The 21,462-nt window shown below is 38.2% G+C and overlaps 1 protein-coding gene across 1 annotated transcript in view; it reads right to left on the bottom strand.

Moving 5' to 3' along the window:
- The window catches only part of COL25A1 (collagen, type XXV, alpha 1), a 389,335-nt gene extending 370,190 nt beyond the window's left edge, over nucleotides 1–19,145 (bottom strand). The window contains exons 1-2 of the mRNA XM_011945747.1: nucleotides 18,218–19,145; nucleotides 17,096–17,165 (exon numbers count right to left, since the gene is read on the bottom strand). Of these exons, the coding sequence (XP_011801137.1) occupies nucleotides 17,096–17,165; nucleotides 18,218–18,514 (367 nt within the window). The 5' untranslated portion in view covers nucleotides 18,515–19,145. The remainder of the gene's footprint in view (nucleotides 1–17,095; nucleotides 17,166–18,217) is intronic.
- Nucleotides 19,146–21,462: the final 2,317 nt, after the last annotated feature.

Below are 21,462 nucleotides of genomic sequence, written 5' to 3' on the forward strand. Positions count from 1 at the left end.
TGGAAGGAAGGAAGGAAGGAAGGAAGGAAGGAAGGAAGGAAGGAAGGAAGGAAGGGAGGGAGGGAGGAAGGAAGGGGAAAAGAAAGAGCAATAGTTCTCTGACGAACACAGTCAAAAGCACTGCAAAGCACAGAAGACAATTAAGTAAATGGATCGTGTAAAAAAGCAATTCCAAAGGTGCTCATAAATAGATTATTGGCAACTAAAAGAGAAAAACTATCAGAAAACCATGGGGCTCTGTGCTGAACTCTCTCATGCTTAGGCATTTTATTACCAAATCAGAAGAAAACACCATTAGTCAGTTTTCATCAAATTTCCAAGTCACATGAAGGCAAAGGAAGCTGGAAATTTATTGAAAGAATAATTATTCCAACAAATTCTGATAAGGCTGGATTTAGGTTTTATAAACATAGATAAATATTTAGTAAAAATATATATGTAGTCTTGAATTTGCCCCCACTACACCCCACCCAGGAAAAAAAAAATCCTATACAATAAAGAGTGAGGAAGACATGACTTAACAGCATATATAAAAAATACTTAAGGATTTTCATCAGTGCTAAATTCAGTATCAACCAATAGAATTATGAGACCAGCAAGAAAGTTATTATAATTTTAGTCTGCCTTACTTAGCAGTATAGTTTCTAGAACCAGGGAAGTTTTTTTCTCTCCCATTCCTGCATATGCCTATCAGGCCACATCTGGAGCTTCATTGAGAATCAAATGCACAACTTTAAGAAAGAAATAGATGAGCTTGAACCTCTGAATGAATTAAGGGAATTTATTCTAAAAATAAAACCATCAATAGGAAATATAATAGGTCATTTTAAATACTAGAAGAGTTATCATAGTACCGAGATACTCAACTTGTTTTTTATGATGTAGAGCGAGAATGGAATATACAGTCAAATGATCCATGCTCTGTAAAGAGAAGAATCTCAACCTAACAAAAAGATGAAGTTTTCTAACAAACTTGTCCAAAATTGAAAGCACTATTTCAAATGATAATCATAAATTGAATGATTTATGTCACCAACCATTACAGCCAGAATGTCACCAAGGGAATTCAAGTATCAAATGTAATGTATGTCTAGACAACCTTCAAACACACTCTCTCCAACACTGAGATTCTAAAATACTAGCCAAGGCAGCATTGTCCCTTGGAGACAACATTATCAGGAATAAGGCAATTCACACAATCTAAAAAAGGGATTATCAGTGCCAGTGGGTGTGAGAAGCTGAATGCTGACTCAAGAGAGCTGATGGTTCAACTTTCAGGATTTTGCAAGCCCACTGTTAAACACAGCGATTATTAAAACAAATTTTATAAACTTACCATTTAAAAATTACCCTAAAAGCAAAGCTAATAAACACTCAAATATCACTTCCTAATGCTACTTTGTTAACTTGAAAGCAACCCTGGTAGGATATTTATAACTGAAAAACTTGCAAATGCTACAAATCAGAGTTGTGTTGTTTTTTGTCGGGTTTTTTTTTTTTAAGTGCTTAAGCATTTATTAGCAGCATACCACATCAGTAATATCTTAGCCGAGAAGAATTGACTGGGCTCCCACATATACAGCTTGAGGCTGGTGGAAGAGAAGTAGGAATCAAAGCAATCTTCCTCAGGAAACAGAAAAATTAGAAACAGGAAATAGTATCTGAACTTTCAAAAGTTATCTGTCATCCTATTAAACTGTGGTATAATTATACAATAGTATATAGCCTTCGAAAAGAATGATGTAAATCAATTTGTGTTAGGAAAATAGGCAACAAACTATAGCAACAGACACCTCTGAACAGAGATGGTATATTGTGTCCCACTTTTAATTCAAATATTTGCATTTTTGTTATATGCATGGATCATTTAATAATAATAACAATACTATCATCAAACACGAAGAAAGAGTTCAACCTTGAGGTACACCTTGAGCATAAGGCAACAGAAGCAGCTACAATGCAGAGGAAAGAACAGCTTTGACAAAACAATAGAAATAGAAATAAAAATTCTTAGGCCCCAGCAGGTACTATAAATGGATGCCTCCTGGTGAGAAGATGATCATATATCCTGACTGTTCTGACTACCCTTCATTTCCTGTTCTTCTAAGAGAACTAGCTGCAGAGTATATATTCTAGTCTTTTTCATTCACTGGGAATAAGTAAAGAATGATTCTCGACTGGGAATGATTTTTGCTTCCTCTGGGACATTTGGTAAGATCTGGAAACAGTTTTGGTTATGGAAGCCAAGGAGTGCAACTGGCATCTAGTGGATAGAAACAAAGGATGCTGCTAAGCATCCTATGATGCACAGACCAGCCCCCAACAATAAAGAATTAACCAATCCAAAATATCAGTAATGGGAAGGTTGAAAATCTGTATACCACTGTTACTGAAGGCCACCTAATTCCATCTCTGTTCTTACAACCCAAGGGAGTCTAACCAAGACCCAGAGATGCCGCCTTCGCTAGAAAACATGACCATGGAGTCTGATCCAACATTTAGGAGAGCCAGCAAGGCTCCAATAACTGCCACGGAAGGCATCTTGGGGAAGGGTTAAAAATGTGACAGTTGACCTAACAACTGGCAGAGATCATTTATCTTCAGAAAAACCATCTCACTGGTGTGTTAGCAGCATTTCTGCAAAGTATCACAATACACACACACACAAAAAAAAATCCAAATACCAATTTCTCTGATAACATGTTGCTATTTTTGAAGTCATGAAAAGTAAACTGGAATTATGAGTTCAAATACCAATTATCATTGTAGTTTTAAAACCGTTAAAATTGAATACGGTTGGCTACAGGCCATACTTGTGTAACTATTAATTCTATTGCAGTCTTCAGTCTGCTTATCTGACACCATTAGTTCTTCACAAGGGTTTAGCAGCCTACTTATTTCCCTAAACAGTCAGGCATTTGGCACAGGGTCTCACCCATGGTAAGTCACAATAAACATTTTATTAGTTAATTAAAAAAATTTTTAAAGACTGCTATACACATGATCTTTCACCTTTGCCTGAGTCTACTGGCATTAGGTAATACCAGAGGTCAGTTATCATCCACAATATATCATTTTTAAATACTAATATCTAAAATGTTTAATATTTATAATTAATCCCTCCTCTACCTAGTAATATGAGACAACCAGAATGTAACTTGCTTTTAAATGAAGAGAAATATTTCCCTACAAAACCCACTAATCCACCTGTAGTTTCAATGGATCCCCTCACCCATAGTCCCCATTCTGACATACTTTCTTCCTAGAATGTATAGGCAAGGCCATCGTCTAGCTTCAGCCATTCTTCTGCCAAAATCCAAGTTGCTGAGGTGGCAGCAACTGAGACAGGCAAGAGCAGAGGAGAGCATCCACATACCTAGGAAGCTGAAGGCCAAGCTGTTTGAGGAGCTGATAAAATGAATGTTGCATGTGGGTAGAAGAGGTAAAGCAAGATCAAACAAGGCAGGCCAATGGGAGACATATGGGCCAAGAATAGACAAACAAATTTTTCAAAGCATGGATTAAAAACAACGACATGCACACGTATGTTTATTGCGGCACTATTCACAATAGCAAAGACTTGGAATCAACCCAAATGTCCATCTGTGACAGACTGGATTAAGAAAATGTGGCACATATACACCATGGAATATTATGCAGCCATAAAAAAGGATGAGTTTGCATCCTTTGTAAGGACATGGATGCAGCTGGAAACCATCATTCTTAGCAAACTATCACAAGAACAGAAAACCAAACACCGCATGTTCTCACTCATAGGTGGGAACTGAACAATGACATCACTTGGACTCGGGAAGGGGAACATCACACATCGGGGCCTATCATGGGGGGGTAGGGGGGAGGGATTGCATTGGGAGTTATACCTGATATAAATGACGAGTTGATGGGTGCAGCACACCAACATGGCACAAGTATACATATGCAACAAACCTGCACATTATGCACATGTACCCTAGAACTTAAAGTATAATAATAATTTAAAAAAAAAAAAAAAAAACAACGTTGTCTGAAGCAACAACACATGCATGAGTAAGATGGGAACTGGCTGGAAGTATCCAAGAAAAAAACAAACTAGGAGATGAGATATCTTAAGTCAAAGCCAGGAGGGCCAAAATAGCAGTATAAAATCCCAGAGGCAACCATATGCTCATATCAAGCAAATGCAGTCTACAGACGAATGGTTTCTCCATTCAAAAAAGTCCTTCAGTCCTTCCCCTTCCTCAGCCTTATTCAGGCTCAGGAATAACTAAGGATTTCCTCCTCTACACCCCTTGCTAGAGAAAAAGGCTAGATATTTTTGTAGATTATGAAACAAATATCATTTATGAGCTCAAAATTTTAAATACAGTAATGGAGTTAGTATAACATGCTCTGTTTGCTCTGTTGCTAAATACACACAGTGAAAAATATAAGACAGGAGCATGGAATTGATTTACTCACAAACATTTTTTTCTAATCACAATGTGGTTCCCTGCAAAATCCCTTATGATGAAAGATGATCTTCAACCCCTTTGTGTATCTTACTTTTCAGGTTTCTTATATTAAATATTTATAATAGGCACCATTATTAATAGGGTGGTTCCCTGAAAGTACAGAAAAGGGAGAAAGGCTAATGTAACTGCCTGTACATAATTCCCCAAAACACAAGACGAGGTCAGCAACTCGTTCTTCAACATTAGTGGAACTATTCATTGGTACCTAAATATAGGAAGCAGAGTCTTCCAAAGTGGTGTCCAACTCAAACAAATTGTCAGTGTTACAATTTTCCACTTTACACTGATGTAAATCATACCACTAATGCAATAGCATAACAATTAGCACCACCCCCATGAGCCTAGCGGATAAAGTATATAAAACCCAAACTCAGAGGAACTGTCCTTTAAATAACTAATTTTAACAGAAACGAAAACATTTAGTCCCCCAAATCCATAGGTTAGGAATATGAAAGGAAACAGAATAATAAATAATCATTACTACCAGGAATACTAAATTACACACACACACACACACACACATATACACAAAATTTTTTGCTTACCTAAAGAACTGTTTCCTATGTAGTTGCTTTAGTCATATAGGGAAAAATCTGTGCTCCTATGGAAAACTATGCATAGTCTACAGCACATCTTTCCTATGTATCTGATTCTGATTCTTTGAGAGCTTTTTTATAACTGTGTAAGTTGGAGACAATAGAAAAACAAAATCACTTTTGTCTATAGACATACAAACTCTATCTGAGTATAACCGACTTCCCACTGTGAAAAAGTCCGTTTTGCCCCCCTTTGTACATCAATTTCAACATTCCTGAACTAAAAATCTATATGTCTTTAAACTCTCCTTTGAAGTGGTTATAATACCTTACTAGTTCCTTCTTTAATGATTTAAGTAAAATCTTTAACACTTGTTAATTTTAAATCTGTATGAAACTCATAATTTTATTTCTTGAAATTTATATTTTAATAGTAATTTTTGAGAAAACAATCAGCTACTTTTTGAAATGTGGGAGAAATACTGATATTTGCCATTGATGTTTTCTCAGTTATGCTGCTAAATTGAATCATGAATATAGCTATCACCCAGGAAAGGTCTAGAGGTTTTAGGACCCAAGGGTGATGAAGCTCCAAATCAGAAGCTGACAGTAATCCAGGTAAAGTGTCATCAACAGAATGGAGGCAAAATAGGGGTTCTATCCATGCTAGAGAAGGGGAGGGAAGATAGGGGATCCCCCTGAGTAGAATGGGGTTCTTATTTAAGGACATAGAACATCCTCTGTTTTTGTAGTTTCATAGCTATATGGCTACCACCCAAAGACATTCCTGTCCACTCTGCTTACCAACCACGGATCACATTAGGGCAATGCTTGTTGATTGAGGGCCTGTTTGCTGTATTTACTCTTGGTGTTTTAGGAATCCAATAAACATTATTAATCTCATCACATCCTATAAATGTGAAACAGTGTGAATGCTTAAAATGCTAGCAGTATATGATTACAAATAAACAAAAGTACGGATGTAATAACTTGAAAATGATGAGAAAAAAATGATGTATGATACATATATACAGGGGATACATGTTACTGATTATAAAATTCCTCTGTCTGAGATTTCTTCTTGAGGATTGATGATGGAAGCAAGGGTTTTCTGCTCAAAAAGATGAAAGCTTAAAAGAATAAAAGACATTCTGACTCTAATGTGTCATGCACTCACCCACAGAATACAGAACGTATACCTGAGACTTCTCCATTCAAGGCATTTTTTGTTATAAAAATAAATGAACCTTTTTTAAATATACCAAAATGGTAACATAAATTTTACCACCAATATACAGCACTCCTCATACAGAACTTGGTTGCAGAACCAACCCAATATTCAGGAAAGTATCCTCAGAAATAGCTAAAACTTGGAGCATTAAACAATTTTGTACAGAGGAAATTATATGCAAGAACATAAAAGTCCTGGTCTCTTTACGGATGTAATTTCTCAATGCTAGAGGTTTGGGGTTTTTCAAATTAAAAACTTCCAGATGCTTAACATGTATGGTAGTACTAAGTCAAACTTGTCAGACTTGCTGCTTAAAATCCTGGGAAACTGTCAGTATATCTATAGGGGTTGGGAAGGAAATTTAAGGAATACAGTTTAGTTAAATCTCTTTTTTTGTAGTTTATAATAGCTTTGGTTGGCATGTATCAGGGGCGTCCAATCTTTTGACTTCCCTGAGTCACATTGGAAGAATTGTCTTGGACCACACATTAACATTAATGATAGTCAATGAGAAAAAAAATTACAATAAAAACTCCTGTCTTAAGAAAGTTTACCAATTGTGTTGCACTACATTCAAAGCCATCCTGGGCTACATGCAGCCTGCAGGGACGTGGGTTGGACAAGCTTGGCCTATATGGTCTTTCCAGCCTTTATTACTTGTTCAACTTTCCTATCTTTGTTGCTTTACTGATAGTCTTTTTGCAGAAGACAAAGTAACCAGTTAAAAAAGAAGTCATTTTCTCTTCCAGTCTTCCTTGAAGTCCACAGTTTGAGACTGTGTATTAAAAAGAAAATAAATTGCTCACCAAAGTTTGACAACTTGTATAACTGCTGTGTCATTCTGTGTCCTACCAGACAAGTGACGAAGGTGCTTCACTTAGCCAAACAACTGTCCACAGCTAGCTACTCATACAGTAAATAGTGCTGCTGATGACAGTGGGCATTCATTTCAATGTGAGGGAGAGTATTGTCTTTCAACTTTTCTTTTGCAGTACTTATTACAGTATGATTGTAGCCAGATTTATACTTTCTAAGTGAAATGTATTGTATATCTCACTCACCATTGGCTAAAATCCTGTTAATTCCTAGAGATTTTTCCTATTACTATTTATGTGCAATTCATGTATTCTCATTGTGCCATCAACTTAAATTTCAATATGCAAACGTCATCATTTTCATACACAACCAAAAATCAAATCAAGTAAGAAAGTCTCAGAGATCTTAGAAATATCTTTAGAAGATCTTAGAAGTCTTATAACACATATTTTCTATAAATAATATAATTTAGGGGAGAGTTATTTTTCATATACTACCTCGTGAAGTAAATATTAACTATTCGTCAAAAAATCAACTGCTTTAAGTAAATACATTTTAAAAGAATGAACTGCTGTAACTTGGTAATAAAGCTCTGTATGAATATCTAGAATTAAAATATAAGTAAAAACATAAGGGAAGAAATTTGAAAAAACAGAAAATTGTCATTAGAAGAACAAGGACAATATTGTGACTTGAAGTCTTAAAAAATAAGAGATTGTAAGAAAAAGGATGAGGTGAGATGTAGATTTTCTAATGAACAGTACCATGCTCAGTTACACAGTGCATTTACCCAGCTTTCATGTGATACTATTATTACATCAGCTTCCTTGCTAGAATACTCCAACCCATTAAAGAGATGATATTACAACAATAGTCATTTTCAGACTTTAATTTGAATAAATAATTTTACTACCATCATTTCTAGTCATGTTCCTAGTATAGTATTTCAAAGATCACTTCTGTGTTGACAAGTGTAAGTCCTCTGGGGCTTGCAATTTCAATAATTTTCTAATAGTGTCCTACGGAGTTCTAAGGTTCTTTGGAGATGCCTCAGGGGCCAGCATCGGGGAGAGAGGTGGGCAGCAGAAAGAAAGAGCATGGAGGCTATTGGCTTCTGCCCACTCTAGTCTCTGAGGTCAATCAGTGTAGCTCACATTGTGTGCAATTTCATATGCTGGGGTTTCTCATATAATTTCATTTTTTAAAAAGGTTCAGCCTTTAAAATAAATGTTATAAAATCCCTGTACTACTTAATCTCCAAGATTTGTATTAGGTTTAATATGTTATGGCTCACAAAGTTCTCAGAGAAAAGGTTTAAAAGGCATGGGGATGAGAATAGTAATGCATGGAAAGTGATGTACCACATTAAAAGCCTCAACCCACATTTTCAGATCTTCGTTATAAACATCTTACCATTTTATAGAGAACCTTCTATAGAGAGCTTTATGATGAGTCCTAGAGATATACAGATACAAACCAGAGCCCCTGCCAAGGAGCTCACGAGTGAGATTGGTGGTGGAATACAGCTGTACCATGAGATCGCTTATCTGGGAAAAGACTGTCAGTATATCTACAGGGGTTTGGAGGGAAGTTTAGGGGATGCAGTGAGCCCATAAATGACATTGGTAGTAGAATAGTTACACCATGAGACCACCTACCAGTTAGCATGTGTCAGGATCTGCCCACAAAAGTCACTTGATCCTTGACCCACTTAACCCACTTGATTCCCAATCAAGTTGATAACCATCCTGAGAAAAGCAGTTATTTAAGAAGCATTTTTCCATTTGAACATCATCTGCTCTGACCTTGTGCCCTAATTCTTTCAGTAAAAAATGATTTTTAGTGTTCCAAAGTTCACTTAGGAGCCCTAGAACTGGCCAGCATTTCTGGCATGACTTTAAAGTAAAAGCGTTGGTTTTTGAGTGGTTTGTGGAAATCACTTTCATCTTATGATCATATCATATATTATCTTAAAATGCTGGCTGGAATCTGGAGTCTCTGAGACGACACATTGGGGTTTCATAATTCCTGGAAGGGTAATACAAACAACTTACCTTTGACAGCTCCCAGCATTGACCTAAGACATCAGAATGCTGAGTAAGAAATGGATCAATTTTCCTGACATATTTCACTGTAGCATCTTAAAGATCAAAAATGGAGGTATAATACAAAGCTATAATGGAGAATTCTTCTAACTCCCTAACTATTGTCCAGAATTATATAACAATAAGAACTCTAAAATATCAAGCTTTCTAAGTATGATGATAGAGAAATATGACTCTGAGAGATTAGGAAATATAGGAGGCTTTTTCCTCCCCTCTTTTATTCTCCTTACATGTGAACTCTTTCGTAAAGAAGGGAAAAAAATACACTTTACCCCTTCCCTGACCAGCTACTTTTAGTTAGATACATTCTTACTCTCAATACTACCATAATGTACAAACTAGAGCTGGCTACAATTCATACGATTTACTCAGCCACTTAGCTTAAATGCGAAAATTGTGTTTTAAAATGTGCTGACCACATTTCAAATACAAGAACAAAAATCCAGGAAAGTATAGTTCCTAAAATCTAAATAATTAACATCCAAATGAACAGACATAGTCTTGGCATTCATGACAAATAAGGTCTATGTCTACTAAACATGCCTTTATAGCAAAAAGATGAATTTAGCAATAAGACTAAAGAATACAATATGAAGAAAAATAAAAAATGTGTTTCAACTCTCATATTATGTGGCAACTTAAAGTTGAAATGAAGACTCCAGATGAAATTATGTCAAAAGCATGACAGTGATTCCAAATGATTCTGGATTTTGAGAAATTCCAAAATGTAAGTACAAAATCCTCAACAGGTAAGTTCAATTACATTTAGTTCATTTATTCTATCTACTGGGATAGTAGCTTAAACTTCATATCTGTGAGTTTATCTACTAAATGAACGTTTTGACTAATATAAATGTGAAATTTACTAGATTATTCTAAATATCTTAAAGCTGATAGGACACTAGAGTTTTCAAATATAAGTGGAAGAAATTCCTTGCTTCCTCCATGAATCCTTTTCATTGCAAACAGAAGTTAAAAGATAGAAGTCAGCTAGAGGTTTAACTGGGAAGGAGGAGGCAGAAGAGAGGAAGTCCCGCTATTCAGCTCAGTTCCTCCTCCTAGTGGTCACAAAGGGGAGGTGCCTGCCATCTGGTGTCATTGCCTCAAGGGCTCCTTTCTTTTAAATGACTCACAGAATAGTCATTTGGAGGAATACATGATGGCAATGAAAAGTGCTCAATTTTAATTTGTAGGTGATTTCCACCTACTTCTGCTTCTCACTCTTCTATACTTATTTAAAACAGTCAATTTTAAAATAATATTTCTTAATTGCAAGATTTCTGAATAAATCCCAAATGAAGCAGTAACTATCCATGTCTAAGAATTGAGTATGCGGACATACCACAGTAATTTTTTAAAACAAACCAGGGAAAAAGTGTTAAATATCATGGTGTGTTAAACCATCACATGGAACTTCACCCATATTGGCAAACCAGGGAGGCTGGGGATGCGTCTATATTTAACCATCACATACTAGGCTATAGCCGCAGCCCAGATTGACTCATACATTGTTTTCACATTCTCAGCTTCCTTCAAACCACCAAGTAATTGTTTATAAAGTGATAGTATGAAATAAAAACCTTTTTCATGATAGGTTTTGGACGGTTTTCACTAGAGATAACATAGATTGATATTATTTGGATAAATGTCTTGTGAGGTTCTCGGCAACAGGAAATGCCCCCCTGGGCTGCAAAGCAGTCCTGATTCTGACGTATTTCCTCATCAGCTCTCCATTTACCTAATCCTGTTGTTAAGAGGATGCGCCTTCTCATCCCTAGACCTAAGCCTGACATTCAGATACTATTTTCATTAACATCACGTAGTTGATTTTGTACAATTACAAAGCAATCAGAAGCATGGTAGGATATTATGGCCCTGAAAGGCTTCTTATGTCTACATATAATTTGAATGAGCTGGAATGAATGAAACTCTATGCAGAATTTGTACCCTTTTCTTAAGTAATGAAACTCTATGCAGAATTTGTACCCTTTTCTTAAGTAATTCCCAGCTAATGAAAAAAATGGAATTATTAAGGCAAGAAAGAGAAAAGAGTAGTTTAAGAATTAGCTTCTTAATAACTTGTAGACAAGAGAAGCCAAGAAACAAGAACATTGCTTCAAGAGACAATTTGTCATTCACCCTTTGGATGACTGGGCATTTTTACCAGCTGTCACTCCTGGACCAACTAAAAGTGTTACATCCAAACTGTTGTACTCATTAGGACTGAAACAATTTAACATGGATGCCTGAAGGCACTCGGATGTCACATTGTATTGTTTGGCCTTATAAGAAGAGAGGAATGCCTGCTATTCTCATTTAAATAAAATTTATAGCATTTTAATTTGATTTCTTTCTGCAAACTGTTTCTGACTATTCTTTACCTTACATAATTGAAAATCTATTATTATCCCCTTACTTGATGCACTCTTTCCATTTACTGTGCAGCGTGTTAGGATAAAAACATACACCCTAAGTGAAAAACCATGTATAGTAAGAAACACGAGGTTTTTTTTTTTGGGTTTTTTTTTTTGTTTGCTTTTTTTTTTTTGAGACGGAGTCTCACTCTGTCGCCCAGGCTGGAATGCAGTGGCCGGATCTCGGCTCACTGCCAAGTTCCGCCTCCCGGGTTTATGCCATTCTCCTGCCTCAGCCTCCCGAGTAGCTGGGACTACAGACGCCCGCCACCTCGCCCGGCTAGTTTTTTGTATTTTTTAGTAGAGACGGCGTTTCACCTTATTAGCCAGGATGGTCTCGATCTCCTGACCTCGTGATCCGCCCGTCTCGGCCTCCCAAAGTGCTGGGATTACAGGCTTGAGCCACCGCACCCAGCCAAGAAACACAAGTTTTATGTGAGAAAGTAAATTTATGTTAGAAAGGTAATTTAAAGGTTCTTCTTATACAATGGGAAAGAGTACACAACCATCAAGCTACAGTTAACATTTATTTCCCACATGTACCCTAGAACTTAAAGTATAATAAAAAAAAAAAAAAATTGAAAAAATTAAAAAAAAAAAAAAAAACATTTATTTCCACCCAAAACTGAGAACACAGACAACGAGATCAGTCACCAGGGGCAATATTGTTTGCATTTATGAATCTTGCTTGCCTATGTGAATTGCTTGCCTACATGTATTCTTATTTTGTACACCATCATTTTTATGGACTTGGAGTGTACAGAGAGACCTCAGAAGTTATCTACTATATGTTTTTTATCTCTAGTTAAATTCTCTAAGCAAATGACTAGCTGTGTTACATGGAATGATTATCACGAATGTACAGGAGCCAGGTCCAGTGGTACTGTTCAGTAAGCCAGACATGAAGTTTCTCTTCTTATTCAACCTAACTCTCCCTATTTTCAGGAGAAAAGTAGAAGAATAAGCCATCATCCTCCTGTCTACAACAATCCTTTATATATTAAAAGTGACTTTTTTTTTTCACATGGGGTAAGTATACCAGGTATCAGTGTACCTCTATCTGTTCATAAATTCTTGGAGAGCTAAAAGGCAAATCAGCTTTTTATCCATTGCTAGAGCTTTTATTTTCATCAGAAACCAGATTTTCTCCTATTGTGAACTTCTAGAAGAGAATTATGTTTTTTTCTCTATTTTCCCCAGAGAAAAGAAAAATAAAATCTTTGGGTTTACAAAAATGGAAGAGATTTTAGTCATCTGCCCCAAAGCCCACTATACTTTTTCTTGGTTGCACTTGTCATACCTGTATATTCATGGCATTTTTAAAGAATTGTCTGTCATCCTCATCAAAATGTAAACTTCATGAGGGAAGATACCAAGTCTGCCTTGTACACCAACATTTTCCCAATGTCTAATACAGTATTTGGCATACAGCAGCCTTTTCATTTAACCTGAAGAATTGACAAATGCCCATCAAAATCATTCTTGTGCAGCACTCCTATTTTGGAGATATGAAAATAGAAACTGTAAGAGGTGTTCTTGGAAATGACTTCCCAAAATTGCATAACAAGTTAATAACAAAGCCAGGATTAGAACTTTGGATTCTTTATTCCGCATCCTCATTCTTCCTCCATTACACCACAGAGGTTCTTATACCTAACATCCTGGGCAGGCAACACTACTGATGAGTAAGATACGGAAAGCTTTGTGATCTACACATCTTTTGGTTGGCTGCCTGGCTCCCAGTGTTCTTCATCAGCTGGAACATAAAAACCTTCTCATAGATGTGCCTGGTTTATGCATACTTTATGTAAGATTCCAAGAACAGAACCCAAAACTAAATTCTACAGCCATAGCAAAGAGCCAACTTATTCTCTCCAATTAGAGTTGAATTTTACAGAGGCCAAGCCACAGATTCCAGCTGAATTTCTCTGGTTCGGCTACTGTTAAAACAAATATTCTGCTAAATACAGCTTCAATTTGTATGGAAATTTAAAAATTATTATTTTTTAAATTATTATTTTGGGTTTCTTTAAACCAAATATTTTTTAAAATAGAGCTTTTCTGAGTGCATGAAAGAAATAAATGCAAGTTTCCCAGGGTGACAAGATGATCTAAAACTGGATTGTGGTGATGGCTGCCCAACTCTATAAATCTGTTTTTAAAATCTTAAAATAGGTAAATATTATAAATTTTACTGCAATAGGCTGTTAAAAAATGAAAAGGAGTCACATAATTAAGCTACTTCTTTTTGTAAACATCTGGTATTAAAACTGTAAAGATATTCTTTAATATCCCCATGGTCTTTTAAGCCCAGGTCCTATCCACTTCAACCATGGTTTACCTAAAAGGTCAAAAGTTTTCCCTGCAATTTTTGTAAGAATAATTTAGGAGACTTATATAAATATCAAAAAAGAACCAATATTTATATAACACCAAGAAATACTGACTAGTATGATTATCTGCATGAATAATCTACAGATATATTTATTTAATTAAATATAGTGTTCTAGTCCAAACCTGCCATTAATTAGCCACTGGGTTTTTAGCAAATTATACAACATCTCCAGGTTTCAGTTTTCCCACCTATTTCACATGTCTCTGTAGATCACAGTAGAGCTAAGTAGCATATAATATACTAAAAGAATAGTAATTGCTATTATCTAATGGATAGCCACTAATATGCCAGACTATTTAGGTAAACTATTACCCTAAGGAAGGTATTATTAGTCTTTTCATCCTTTTTTTTTTTTTTTTTTTTTTTTTTTTTTTTTTTGCAGATGAGGAAATTAGAACATAGGGAAGTTCACTAGTTTGACCAATGTCACACAGTTATTTAGTGCCAGATCCAGGATTCCAATCCAGAATTATCCAGGTTCAAAACCTGTACTTATTCTCTATTCCTTGGTAGACTGGGCTTTTGGTTCTATCAGATGTGGGCATGAATCCTGACCTTGCCTTTACTATGTTAAATTAATCATCTTCTCTGAATCTCAGTTTCCTCATCTGTAAAATGAGATTACTAACACTTAACTCAGGATCCTTGTGAAAATTAAATTAGAGAGTACATCCTCTGCCATTAGAAGCCATTTTTAAAAAACTGTCTTTTTCATCTCTCCCTCACAGAGGTTCCTTCTTGTGCATAAAAATATAACTATAAATTCTATGATTACCTTAGAGCCTACCTGAATAAAACTCACTGGGATTGAGTTCTATCAAGAGCAATTAGAATGAACACAAACAACACAGCATTGCTTCTTTGCTATCAGTCCTTGGCTCTGTGACTGAAACTGTCAACAAGAGTGTCAACTTCAAGGGGTAGGCATCTGTCCACAGGAACTGAGCTGAGGTCACAGACTTGTCTCACTCTGCCCTACAAACAGATGTCTAGGTGACATCTCTTAGTCACTGCAAACCAGAGTTAGAGCCAAACCAGGTGGAAGTGCTGAATCTCTTTTCTAATCCTCTTGGTCAGCCCATTCATTCCCTAAAACAATTCTTCACAGACCATAATTCGAAATAACGAGTTTTCCCCAGGATATTATTTTCAACATAATGTCCTTATTTTGATGATGTCTGATTATTCCTCAAGCCAAAGGTAGTGTTTCCATCACAGCAGTTTGTCAGCAAGAAACCTGCTTGATTCTGCATATTAGAATGCACACCTTCAAATGTTTACCTCGAAAGTTGCCAGGTAAAAACTGATGTAATGTGGAGCTCTAGTGGTGGCAAGAGGTAAAGCAGCTATTAGTGGGAGCCAACAAAAAAGCTTAGGAAATCTCCATTTATTATTACATTAACATGCTAAGATGAAAAATGGTCCAAAATAATCCAAGATAATGTACAGTAAATTTTAAATGTAATAGATTTCTTTTAGATTACAAGTTAGACTTCAGTAGCTAGCCTACATTAAACATCCTGAAACAATTATATCTTCTCAAAAAATAGAACTCAATGCTGTGGTTGTCATTTTTCTATTTTTACTAAGTTCATTAAGAATCATATTAATTAAGCACTAGCTATTGTTCACAGAGCTAGTAAGAATACTGTATACAAAAAAATGCTAGACTCTAAGTGGTATGATCAGTGAAGTTCTGTACCAACTGTCCTGGGAATTTAAATAATCCCTACAGGCTGATGAGGTGGTTGTGAGTTAATTCCCGCACTAGAAAAGTGCCTTCCTTGAGTATTTGACTTCTGAGATATTTTCCAACTTAAAACAACTAAGAATGAGACCTGCACTGTCAAAGGTTAACTCTTTGTTTTTCTGGTACCTAACGTATATGTCTTCTCACTCAAAAGGGCTTCATTTAAAAAATATAACTCTCTTATGTTCAAAAATTTAACAGAATATAAATAATAAAATTTGTATAATGTACAACCTGGAGTTGACATTTAAAATTTCTAAATGTGGTGCCTTGTTTAGCCGTGCCAAAACAGGTTATCATGAGGGGGAAAAGGTTTCAGAACATGAAAAACTACAAGAACTTGCCTTTTCATATATAAGTACCTAAGTATCATGTTCCTTAATACTAAAGAAATTTTAAGAGGCTCACTTTCCATGAGTGATGATAAAAGAAACTATCATAGTCATAAATGTGTTAACAATGTTTATATGAAATAAACATCTCAACTCATGGGAGTTTTCCATGACTTACATCAGTTGAATCCACTAGATGTTTCCAATGGCCATATTCCAAGGGCTTCCAAATTGTCAGGTCTGGGAGAACTACCAAGCCCTCAAAGGTACATGAAGGAAGACTTAATGATGAGCCAGGGGGTCTTATTCACGATGTCCTTCTTCCCTGTCCTTCTACTAATATGCTGTCTTTCATATAGTTCCCTGAAGCTACACAGAAAAAAAAGGTAAAAGTATAAGAGCCTCTTCTTCAAAAGTCATTGAGAATGCAAGAGTTTGTAATGGGAAGCTCAAGATAAAGAACTGATTTTCTTTCAGTCATCATCTCTAGCTATAGAATAGGAGATGGAATCTTTTTAATAAGGGAATAGAAACAGCAGGAAAGGAAGTGAAGGTGGTTTACTAACATAATCGTAGGCCAAAGGGAATAAACCAAAAAAAAAAAAAAAAAAGATCTGCACTAACGCAATATGAGCAAGCCAGGAATTCAGAATCTAACAGTTCTACAGTCCTTTTCACTGTGGACATTAAGACAATTTAATTGAAGAATATTTTTCAATTTGTGAATCTAAGATGTTTGTTTTTGTGTATCACCTTGCCTATATTTTCTTTGACGATTATCTCTATATCCTTTGCTTTACCACAACAGGCCTTGGTATGCTGCTTAAAATCATATTTGGGGCTTTATTTTCCATCCTTTTGAATGAGACATGTTGATTTTATTAAAGCAAGTTGCAGTCTGCATTCTTTCTTTACTATTATTACAGGTAGACTTGACAGACACAGGACCTTTGTCTTAAAATGCTCTGCTCTGGAAGAAACCTTGTTAAAGAAGTTCCATTTTACCTGCTGGGCAGTTACATTCTGAAGATGCTTCTCTTGCGATTCTTATTTTAGCCATATGTTCATAGGATTTCTGTAGGAAAAGAAGAGTTATTAACAATCATCAGTAGCACTGTAGAGAGATGGAGTCTTTAGGGACTCTGGCCATATGCCTGATTTATCAGCATTTCATAACCTGCATAACTAACATTTGCACAAGTACTTGTACTCTAGTCAAGAAAGTAACCATGCCTAAGCCCTAAAAAAAGAAAATGACCACTGATAGGGTATCAAGATTGCTGGACTTGTGTAACATCTTTCTCCATTATTCCCTACCACCACTCTCTCCCTCATATGCAGTCAATGTAAAAACCTAGCACTAAAATGTTGCAGCACTAGGTAAGCTGTGGCTTACCAATAACAGCCAATATTTTATACATGAAGGTCAACTGCTTTATCATTCTGGGCTGCAACAACTGCCAAATAGGCTCCCCGCTAGGGTAAGGTTCCAGAAAACCCCCTTACTCTAGTCTAAAGTTGCCCTTAAACATAACGTAGATTCCTTTCAACTCTCAACTCCAAGGGCTCTGCATTCATAAATACTCCGGCACTGCAACCTTTACCAAAAACAAAGCTACTTTTAAAAAAACGTTTAAAGTTTTAATATGAAAAGATTGAACGTGTGAAATTATTGACTTTAAATTGTACATGAGATTGTTTTACATTTAAGAGTGATTATCTTTTTTGTATATTAATAACATCTATGACCATAACCATCTTATAACGTGTAAAAGATTTAACAGATGCTATTTCTGCAAGAAATACTCTCCACAATTGGGAAAGACTCACATGTGACTTAGGATAACTAAAAAGAGGTAAAATGCCCTTTCCCCCTTTTAGAACTTCCTATATGTTTAACATGCAAACATTAAGAGAGAGTGAGGGAAGATTAGAGATAGGCATAGGGATATCAAGGGATGTGCACATATAAATATATGGTACAGTGAGCATAGATCCTTGCCCAACACATGCACGCGCGCGCACACACACACAGCCACACCAAGTTTGCGTACAGTAAGGGTAGCGGCTAGTCTTGCACACAGAGTCACGCTTGTACAAGATGCAAAATACCCTAGCCTCTCACACCTGAGCCAGAAGTCGCTCCACTTTCTCTTGCACCATAGCCTTGAGCTGATCCAGGGTATCAGGCAGCAGATAAATAGAAGGGGCCCCTTTGGCGGATTCGAGAGCGGCGATCCTTGCCTGGAGGTCGTTGGTTTTCACACCCAGGTACAGGCAAGACACCACGGCCACCACTGACAGAAGGGCCGCCAGGAAGGCGCACGGGGACATGGTCCGGGCACAATGCTGCTCGGCAGGGCTCCAGTCCTCGGATCCGGGCTCCCGGGCCCCTCCTTTTCCTGCGTGCTTCTTCAGCAGCATCGTGGCGGGGTCGGCCGTCTCGGCTTCGCTTCCCACCCTCTACACCTCAAATAATCCTAAAAGGAAAGAAAAAGGTCGATTCCTCCAAAGTTCAGTCCCTGTGGTTGCACAACTAGCTGGTGGAGTCAAGCCCGCGAGCGGAGATGGACCCCTGCCTTGCTCAGCGTCCAGACCCGCAGGCGTGCACTATCCCCGCTTTCTTCTCTCCTCCCAGCTGGAAGTGAAAAGCACCCTCAGACCGGGGACCGGGTGGCGGTGGGGTAAAAAGCAAGACGAAGCCCACCCAGACAGCTCTTCCGACTCCCAGAGGACAGACACCTCTTCCGAGGTCCCCGACAGCGGTCGCTCAGGGTCCGAGGGACGGCGGCCGAGGCGCGGCGCGGGGCCGCGGCTCGCCCTGGCCACAGAGGACCGAACCTGTTGCGCCTCTGTGAGTTTGCCTTATTTCTACCTACTCGGTGTCTTTCAGCACGCCGACCTTTCCCACCTGCATTCAGTTCAAGGCAAAAAGGCTGGGAGAGCACGCTGGAGCGCAGCGCGAAAGGGGCGGCTAAGGGGAAGAAAAGAGGAAAACGAAATAAACCCAAGGAGCCAATGCTAGTCGCGAAGCCGAAGTCGCGGCTGCCCGAAGGATCTCCGCAACCCCGCGTGCGCGATCCTTAAATACCCTTCAGGATGCTCGTGTGAGTGTGTGTGTGTGAGTGTGAGTGCGCGCGCGCTCCGAGCACGACGTCCCTCCCCCGACCCCCTCCCGGCGCCCGCCGTCCGGCCCGCGGCTCCCGCTGCTCCCGCTGCTGCGCGCCCCCCTTCCAAAGCCAAAGCAGGAGCCCGCCTTATTATCATAATGTATTCACCTTGGCCCAGCCCGAGGGCCGGCCCAGGGAACCCCCCAAGGGGCGGGAAGCTTGGGTGGGAGCCGGGCAGGAGGTCCGTTATTAGCATAATACATGCAAATAGCTGGAGCGGCCACCGTGATTGGAGAGGAGCCTGGCGACCCCTCCCCCTGCGCAGAGTAACTTCAGCGTCCCCAAAGGCCACCTCTCTGGCCAGGGCCAGGGGCCGAAGCGGGGTCGGCTGCGCAAGAGGCGGCAACTTTGGCTTATACTGACTCAGTCCAGCGCCCCCTCTTCATCCCACTTAAAAATGGAGAAATGGCCTCCGGGAGGAAGATGTGAAGCAGAACGCTTTATCTCTCCCGATCTTCACTCAAAAGCAGCCGCAGGAGCTCTTGCTGTCTCGCTCTGGTGCAGCGTTTTTCCCTCCTCCCTCACTTTCCCACATGCCCGGAGGCAAAGTGTCTGGCGGACGTCTGAGGTACATTTCCCCACTTCCCTTCTCTTCCCAATGCCGCCCGCAGATTCTCCAACGAGGGGAAGTTTTCTCTCCCCTCCCCCAGTTTCCTTGTCTTGACGGCACTGAGTCTCCTCCCAGCTCTGTATTCCTAGTCTGTACTAGGATGCTAATGTGTTTTCCTGATTCCCTGGTTTGCGGGATTGTAAAAGGGAGTGTTGAAGTATACGCATTTCTCAGGATTTAGGAAAGGAATGAAGAATGAAGTCAGTTTTTCCTCTTACCTGACTCTCCTCATGCTGTTCCCGCTGGAACAAATTACAGGGTCTCTAATGGGATTTTGGAAAGTTGGTAACAAGTAGCATTTGACATCTAATTGACTTTGGGGAAAACAGAAATCCCACCTCTTATTCCAAAGAGTTCCTTCTTATCTCCCTATAAAAATATATATACATATATTTTTTTCCTATTCTCCTTAATCAAGCTAACCTGAAGTCGTTGCTTGTTGTAACGTTGTTGGCTGTAATCAACAAAATACTTACACTTAGTTGGTCTTTCACACGTGTAAACGGATATTGCTAGGTATGAAGCAAGGTAAGGAAATAACAGCATTAGAGGAAGAAAGAGACTAACATTGGAGGAAAACAATGAATTTTGCTATGAAGTGAAAACCGTAATTCATTTATATTACACAGTGGTTCTCAAAGGATGGTCCTAGACCAATAACATCAGCATCACCTGAGAACTTAGCCAACATTTAAATTCTAGGTTCCTACCACAGATCTGAATCAGAAACGCTAGCTACCACCACCACTGAAAAAAAAAAAAAAAAAAAAAAAAAGCAATCTGTTTTAACAAGCCCTCCAAATGATTTTGATATATACTACCAAAGTTTGAGAACCACTGGTATAATACTTTCCAAAATATTTTCAAATACTTTTTTGAACCTCATAACCCTGCGACGTAAGGAATTACCGCTCCTCTTTTAAATATAAATAAAATTTTTAAGTAAATTTTAAAGAGATAAATTTCAAGTCACATTTAATTGTGATTAAACATGTTTCCAATAATGACCCAAATAATGGGTACAAATGTTTTAATGTACCAACTGTTTCTGTAACCATTAATTATTCCTTAGTCTCCTTTGCAGGCTTTTCCTGTCATTTCTCTGAAAGTTGGTGCTCCCTGGGCCTCTGTCTATTCCATCTTCTCTTCTCTGTATACTCTCTCCAGTAGAGTTCCCAATGGCCATCATTACACTGAGGAGTCATAAATTCATATCGAAAGCCCAAACCTCTCTCCTGAACCTCAGATCCATGTAGCCAGTTGCCTCTTTGCCGTCTCCATTTGGATGTCTCACTCTCATTTCCAATTTAACCTGCAGCTTACCTCCAAACTCTACTCTGCTTTCTCTGTTTCCCATCTCAGCCAATGGAGTTGCCATCCATCCAGTCTCCTCAAGCCAAAATACCCAGTAGCCGGCCCTGACTTGTCCCTTGCCCTCCTCTGCTCATCTATTTAGAGTCCTTCAATACTTCCGGTTGTCCTTAGGACAAAGATCTTACATCTTTCAACCCCACAACAAACCCCCTTGTCTGCCATCTCAACAGCCTCATTGCTCATTCTTCCTCAGACTCTCCACATCAACTTCTCTGAAG

Source organism: Colobus angolensis, unplaced genomic scaffold, assembly GCF_000951035.1.
Source record: "Colobus angolensis palliatus isolate OR3802 unplaced genomic scaffold, Cang.pa_1.0 Scaffold244, whole genome shotgun sequence".
Lineage (NCBI taxonomy): Eukaryota > Metazoa > Chordata > Mammalia > Primates > Cercopithecidae > Colobus > Colobus angolensis.